The sequence below is a fragment of the Electrophorus electricus genome, chromosome 6 (genome assembly GCF_013358815.1).
Source record: "Electrophorus electricus isolate fEleEle1 chromosome 6, fEleEle1.pri, whole genome shotgun sequence".
NCBI lineage: Eukaryota > Metazoa > Chordata > Actinopteri > Gymnotiformes > Gymnotidae > Electrophorus > Electrophorus electricus.
In genome coordinates, this window is record NC_049540.1 from 23,330,289 (window position 1) to 23,337,992 (window position 7,704).

At 40.8% G+C, this 7,704-nt stretch overlaps 1 protein-coding gene across 1 annotated transcript; it reads left to right on the forward strand.

The window, feature by feature from the left end:
- The first annotated feature begins 4,713 nt into the window (after nt 1-4,713).
- nectin1a (nectin cell adhesion molecule 1a) lies at nt 4,714-7,704 on the forward strand. Its single transcript, XM_035527128.1, has 5 exons — nt 4,714-4,718; nt 4,828-5,528; nt 5,834-5,951; nt 6,471-6,622; nt 7,220-7,704. The coding sequence occupies exons 1-5, from the start codon at nt 4,714-4,716 to the stop codon at nt 7,702-7,704; spliced, it is 1,461 nt and encodes a 486-aa protein (XP_035383021.1).

Below are 7,704 nucleotides of genomic sequence, written 5' to 3' on the forward strand. Positions count from 1 at the left end.
ATGAATACAGTATTAGGTAATGACCTTTTCTAAGCCTTTAAGCCCCTTAAGTATGATTCACTTGCTATTTTTCAGACAAATATGACTAAATTTAGCTCTGAGAAAGCTGTAGGTACATGGTGTGCTTTTTATTGGATAAACAGATGTTTCACATTAAAATATAGAACAATGTATATAGTACATAATTTCTTTATGTAGGAATTCTGGTTTAAGTCCAAAATGGCTAACATTCTCAGCTGAGTATGGTCAGTGGTTTAGCAGGCATAATAGAGGTGGTTTAGCAGGCATTTTTAAGAGGCATAAGCTGACCTATAAACTCTCATGTTGATATTTATCCTATAATGACTGATGTGTCACATATGAGGTGCTTTAGCTATGGAGAGACACAGAACCAAAACAAACAGGAAGCACATGGCTAGATAAGAAAACAAAACAAACTGAACATATTTAAAAGCATCATCTCGGGAACCACAATGTCACAGGAAGGGCAACCGCAGATCAAACACTGTCTGCTTTAAAAAGAGATGATGGAGATTTTTTCGAGAGGGAAAGGGGTTCTTTCCTTTTGCCTTTTTAGTAACTTTAGTGTAGATGTATCAATTAAGAATAAAATAATTTCTTGTGTAGAATTGTTTGAAGGGAATTGTTTATGTGCCATATTACATTTCTGGTCTTCTTTGTACTGAATCTAAAAATGGTTTACACACTAGCTGTCAAATGTAGTTGCATACAGCTAGGAGCTAGGTGTTGCAGGCTAAATGTGCTTCTCATTCCCCTTTTAATCAGCTCAGCCACAGAGCTCATCAAACCACACGCTGAGATGAAGGTGATGAGGTCATATGTGTATGACATGTTCATTTCTAGATTGGATGTGGGTATTAGACAAACACAGCATGGGACCACTTGTGCCCTGTGTTCTACAGAGCTGTAATCAAACAAAAGTTTTTAGTGAAAGGATCATATATTAACATGATTATTCATTTAACACATAATTTACTTTAGCTCTTTTCTTTTTAAATAAAGTAATATGTCATGTTTTGCCCTGGCCTCCTGTCAACTAAATGACACTTAATGCATTTTCATAATTCTCATGAGCACTTAAGGTCAAAATGGGCAAATAATGTCAAAAAGTGTTTCATGTTTTGTTGTTTGCTGTGATTATGTAACACAGATTGTGCATCAGCTTTTTCTGGACTCCTCCTGCTGTGTGGATAGGTGGATGTCTTTTGTTGTTGAGCTAAAATAAGGGACAGGACTGCTGAACAGCAGTTTGGACACAGGCCAGGCTCCTCCTTCACAGAGGGCTTTCAGTTCTCATTAGCCTGTGTCCTTGGTACCATGACAATGGCTTTATGAAGCCTGCCCAGGTACTGCTAGGTCATCAGGGCCTCATGATAAATCCAGGGTTAGCATGTCAGCTTTAAAAGTCCTCATAAAAATAGTTACATTAGGACTACATTCTCTGAATCAGTTTTCGCTCATAGTGAATTTATACATGAAACCAATGTCAAAACATATAAGCTTGGTGAAAATCTGACTTGAAATAAAAAAAAAAACAACAACAAAAAAAACCCTCACTAATGCAAAGACACTACTTCCAGCTTCCTCCTGTGGACAGTCTTCATAGTTTTCATATGAAGGGAGTGAATAAATAAAGCTTTTTAAACAAAAAGTGTAAATGACCGTTCACTCAGTGTACAGTTATTTGCGACTGCACATTTAAGAATGAGAGCAGATGTGGTGCCCCATCAGTACCGGGAAATTAGTAGCCTCGTTTTCATTCCTTTGTCTGCGTAAAACTTCTTTTTGTTAATTTAGCGTGGACCTTCAAGCTCAAGGTTGTCGCCCATTTGTGTTTGCGTGTGTGAATTTTGTGAACACGCTTTCTTTACTGAGAGGTCTACTGACAAGTTATCTTGCCAATTTTTATGCTGCTCGCATTCACATAACATCAGATTGGAAGAGGGTTGACAGTAAACAAAAGGAGAATTTACACAGAGCTTTGAGAAATATTGCACACCTTGGCACGCGGAGCAAGCTCATCACGGTGCTCTTTATGGTGCTTGTCGCAATGCTCATCAAGGAACTAACAACATTTGAAGTCTAACAAACTGAATAAACCTAGGCACCCGTTATAAAGACTCAGCATTTGATTCGTTGAGACCAAGGGCTGCTGCATAAAGTGTCAGCACAGCTCATTATAGGGTTTGCAGTTTGTGAATTGGTTGGTATTTCTCCAGTTTTCATTTATGGCATTTAGCTGAAGCTTTTACCTAAAGCAAGTTACAATTATGACTGAAAACAACTTAAGCAATCAAGGGTCTCAGGGGCCCAAGAGTAGTAACTTGGCAGTGGTGGGGCTTAAAGTTGAAGTTCAAGTTCAAGTTTGGTTTATTTGTCACATACATAGTCATACACAGTATAACTCGCAGTGAAATGGTTGCGAGTGCTCTGTCCAAACTGAGGAAAAAGAAAACAGGGGTGCATATAGAAATATATATTCTCTATATGTACAAAAATATATTAACAATGTATGTACAATATATGTATATTATGTTTATATACACAATGTACAATGTATATGGTTATGTATATATGTATGTACACAATGTACAGAATGTACAGTTCCATCTTGTAAATGACATATTTACAGTTTTTATGTTACATGGTGGTAATTGAACATATTTACAGTTATGTTACATGATGGTGGTGGTCCCCACAGTTTATCAATTTCCCTGATTCAGGGCCCGAATGGCCTGTGGGAAGAAGCTCCTCTTCAATCTCTCTGTCTTGGTCTTCAGGGAGTGAAAGCGCTTCCCTGACCTCAACAGAGAAAAGAGCCTATTGTTGGGATGGGTGGGGCCCTTCACAATCCTCCTGGCCTTGGTCTGGCACCGCTTGTAGTAGATGGTCTGCAGGTCAGGAAGTTCCGTGTGAGTGATGCGCTCTGCTGAACGCACTACCCTTTGGAGTGCTTGTCTGTCCTGCCTGGTGCTATTCCCAAACCAGACTGTCATGTTCCCTGTGAGGATGCTCTCGATAGTGCAGGTGTAGAAGTTCCGCAGTACCTTGGAGGGCAGTCTGAAGTCTCTTAGGCGTCTGAGGTGGTAAAGACGCTGATGAGCCTTCTTTGCCAGGGAGTTGGTATGGCGGGACCAGGACAGGTCCTGCGAGATGTGAACACCAAGGTACCTGAAACTATCTACTCTCTCCACCGTGGTTCCACTGATCCTCACAGGTTGGTAGTGCCACTCCTGCTTCTTGCTGCAATCCACGATCAGCTCCTTTGTCGTACTGACGTTTAGGAGGAGATTATTTTCCTGGCACCAGTTGTCCAGGTGTTTAATCTCCTACAGGTAGGCCCTCTCATCGTTGTCCGAGATCAGGCCCATGACAACGGTGTCATCAGCAAACTTGACAATGATGGTGGTGCTGGAAGTGGCTGTGCAGTCGTAGGTGTGCAGTGAGTAGAGCAGGGGGCTTAGGACACAACCCTGAGGAGCTCCAGTCCTGAGGGTGAGGGTGGATGAGGCACACTTGCCCACCCGTACTGATTGTGGTCTGTCTGTTAGGAAGTTAGAGATCCAGTCGCACAGGGATGTATGCAGTCCTAGATCCTCCAACTTAGTAGTGAGTAGGGAGGGGATGATAGTGTTAAATGCTGAACTGTAGTCGACAAACAGCATTTTAACATAATTACCCCTCCCTTTGTCCAGGTGGGTCAGATGTGCAATTGCATCATCAGTGAAGCGGTTGTGCAAACTGCAGTGGGTCCATGGAGGCTGGCAGTGAAGATGTGATGAAGTCTCTGACTAGCTTTTCAAAGCACTTCATCACGACTGATGTGAGGGCAACAGGGCGGTAGTTATTGAGGCCAGAGGGTCGAGGTTTCTTTGGGACAGGGATGATGGTGGATTGCTTGAAGCTGGACGGGAAGTCACAACCTTCTGATTACTAGTCAACTACCTTAACCACTGAGCTACCACCAATATCTAATTTAGTCACAATATAATAAAACTTTAACAATGTTGAACTATTGAAATGAAGCACTAACAGGCAGAACACATGCTTAGAACAGCGACTTTTATTGAGTTCAAATCCAGAATCACTCTGCATTCTCTTATCTATGAATCTTTTTCCTGTACATTTTTGTCTGTCACTGTTTCCTTTTTTTCTGTTACTCATAAATACCAAATCCGAATATCTGAATAAATTGGGTTACTACTCTCTCCTTATGCTAAATGTTGTTAGGTAGTGTGTTTGAACATGGAACTCTTCTCAGTACAAATCCCTGTATAAAACTGACAGTTGGTGTTCACGTTAATTCATGACTTATAAAACCATGAGAAGATCAAAATCATTTATAACACAGGGAATAAAGTTTCATTAACAGCTTCAGTTTTGCAGACTTTCTGACAACCAAACATGCTGATAGTTCAAATAAAAAAAAACTTTCAGTAAGTTTGCTTTCCCTTAAGGCAGTACATGGCATACTTATCTCATAATTTTTACCTCCAAATGAAAACGAAAAAAATAACTTTTAGAGAATCCAACATAGTCTTATTTAAAGTTATAGATTGATTGCCATGTTTATGTTGGGCCCCATGAAATCCATTAAAAATTTCTTCCAAATGCCTCTTTTTTTTTCATTAGGATTTTGAGATGTTTAAGTTTTTCCTTTAAGAATACATTACTATGAACTACAACGAGAACATGAAGTTTGTAAACAAAGCCCATTGGAACTGCATGAAAACTATAACTATATTAACTGATGATCAGGATTATTGTCAAATTCAGATGTGTAATTTGTATACAAGCTTTTTATAGGGACCTCCCTACATGGATTTCCAGACATGCATTGGCTAAAGGTAAATCTTGCCTCTCATGTTCCTCAGGTGGCAGTGGCCAGTTGGTACAAATGGACAGCGACATGTCGGGCTATGTGGGCTCGCAGGTGGAGCTGCGCTGCTGTTTCATCAACAGCAACCCACCCGTAAAGGTCTCTCAGGTCACCTGGCAGAGGGTCCTCAATGGGACCAAGCAGAATGTGGCCATCGCCAACCCCTCCCTGGGTGTGTCTGTGCTGCCTTCCTTCAACGAGCGTGTGAGATTTAAGAGCCCAGCTGTGCGCCAAAGGATGCCGTCCCTAGAGGACACCACCATTGTCCTCAACAACTTGAGACTGACCGATGAGGCCACCTATATCTTCCTTCATTACAATCATGCAGCTCGACCTAGGGTCCGGATCACCCTAACCAAACCCACAATAGTGGCGGGCCCTAAAGCTCAGAAAATGACTGTGGCCACATGTATCTCAGCTAATGGGAAGCCAGCCAGCATGATCACATGGGAGAGCGAGCTGAATGGAGAAGCCAGTACTCAGGAGATCCTGAATGCTGATGGCACGATCACATTACGCAGTGACTACATAGTGGTGCCCAGTAGAGCAACCCATCAGCAGCAAGTCACCTGCATCTTCACCTACAATGACGAACAGTACACAGACAGCGTCTCCCTCAACATACAGTGTAAGCAGGCACTGCAGCTCTTCACTGAGAAGCAAAATTGGCAAGGAGTCAGTTAGCTTAATTCATAATACCCAGCTCAGGTCTTTTGGATCCAGAGGCCAGCAGGTTGGTGAATTACTTAAGAAAGATAATCAATAAATGGTGTTCATCTCCAGCCATCCAGTGCAATGCTTTAAAAGCAGTGTCAAAATGTTTTGCTGTGATCACACACTAAGTTAAGCATACATTAAACTACTATATGACTAAACAGGGAAATTAATATCAGTCTTTTTACCTAATTTGGAAAAATGAAATGTTGTCCATAGATGAGCCGGAAGTGATCACTGAGGGCTTTGAAGGGAACTGGTATATAAACCGAAAGAATGTTCAGCTCACTTGCCTAGCTGATGCTAACCCAGCCATCTCTTTCTTTCAGTGGACATAGTAAGTATACTGCTTGATTATGTGTAGAAATATGTAGCCAAACAATGCAAATTGTGTGTTTATTTTGTATATATATTGTATATTTTATATCATATATTGTATTATATTGTATATATATTGGTTATATTATATACATATTGTATATGTATAACAAGTATAATAAAAGTTCATATAACTAACTTCCTAAACAGTAATGTAGTCAACATTTTAATAGCTGAATCAGTAAACATTACATTTACATTTACATTTAACATTTACGGCCTTTAGCAGACGCTCTTATTCAGAGTGACTTACAAAAGTGCTTTGTCATTTGCTCATAGAATATATCCTAGTACAGTACAGTAGGTTAGAATCAAACATACCAATGAACTAAATTAACATACCAATGAACATTAAAATGTCATTAGTATTATGTAGTACTGATATTTCTTCATTCCATTAGAGAATGCTTTGCATTTCAAGAAGTTCTTCTTTAACTTCCATGTAACTTCCAATTTAAAATCAATTTTGTCATCCTAGTCTAAATAGCTCCATGCCAAAGTTAGCTGAGTTGCTTGAGGATGCGCTGATCTTCAAGGGTGCTGTAAGCTATGAGCTAGCAGGCACCTACCTCTGGAATGGCACCAACAGCATTGGCACAGGCTCAGCTTCAGTAGAGGTCACTGTAACAGGTAAGTGCTGGTGTCTTCTGGTGTCTAAAGCACTAAATGCATGTGCCCAGCTGCTTGGCATGCCTAATTTGTGGAGTCACTAAGAGAACACTAAGGATTAGTCCCCTTTTTTACTAGCCAGGTATTTTGTGAAGTTTGTCATGGATTGCCTCTGAAACACCATAATCATTCACCAACATAAATGATCAACTAATATCTTGTGCTAGTGCTTTGTTTCCAATGGCATCTGATCATTTTTTGCTTTCTCTGTGTTTTTCATGGTGCACAGTTCACTGGTGCTTCATTTAACTTGTATCTGTTTACCTCTTTTCACAAGCTTGAAGTGCCTTTTACAAGTTTTATCATGTTTAACATCTCACTTGCTGGTCATGTTGAATTTGCTTTGTAGAAACTGCTATGTTCCATAAGTGGAGTGAACGCTTGATCCCCCCTGCCTACTGCATGGCTGCATCTCTTCATTTGAACAGTCATCCACTTTCCCTCCATTTGCTTGCTTTTATATTGCTCTCATTTTATCGGTGTGTGTGTGTGTGTGTGTGTGTGTGCTAACTAGAGGAACATTATACTCTGTTCCCTTCCATCTCTCTCCCTACCCAGAATTCCCTCATCTCTTGCATGGGGTGTCTCAGGAAAAGCTGCGAGCAGGGGCTGCCATTGCTGGAGCTGTTGTGTGTGGTTTGGTGATGCTGGCAGCTGTCACATTGCTGGCAGTATTCTTCAATCACCACAGACACACATTTAAAGGAGATTATAACACCAGGAAACAGGTCCTGGGCAATGGCTTCAGCAAAGCTGCCAGCTTGCCATCATTTCCCTCTCTGCTTCAAAGCCTGATCTACCATTTGGGTGATGAAAAGAAGTCAGAACTATATGGAAACGTATGGTTAGATGAACACATTCAGGAGTTCCATATGTACCCTGAAAGCAGGATGAAGGCCTACAGCACAGTGGAAGAAAACAAAGCTTTTAGATATGATGAACAGAGCTATCTGTATAATTGTGGAGCTGAAATGGAAATCTCAGTGGATATGGTTCCTCAAATGGACGGTTCTATCCTCTCCAAAGAGGAGTGGTATGTGTGA

Coding starts and splice junctions, on each gene's coding strand:
- nectin1a (XM_035527128.1), top strand. Junction 5,529..5,833: donor CGTCTCCCTCAACATACAGT/GTAAGCAGGCAC, acceptor TGTTGTCCATAG/ATGAGCCGGAAGTGATCACT. Junction 5,952..6,470: donor TCTTTCTTTCAGTGGACATA/GTAAGTATACTG, acceptor TTGTCATCCTAG/TCTAAATAGCTCCATGCCAA.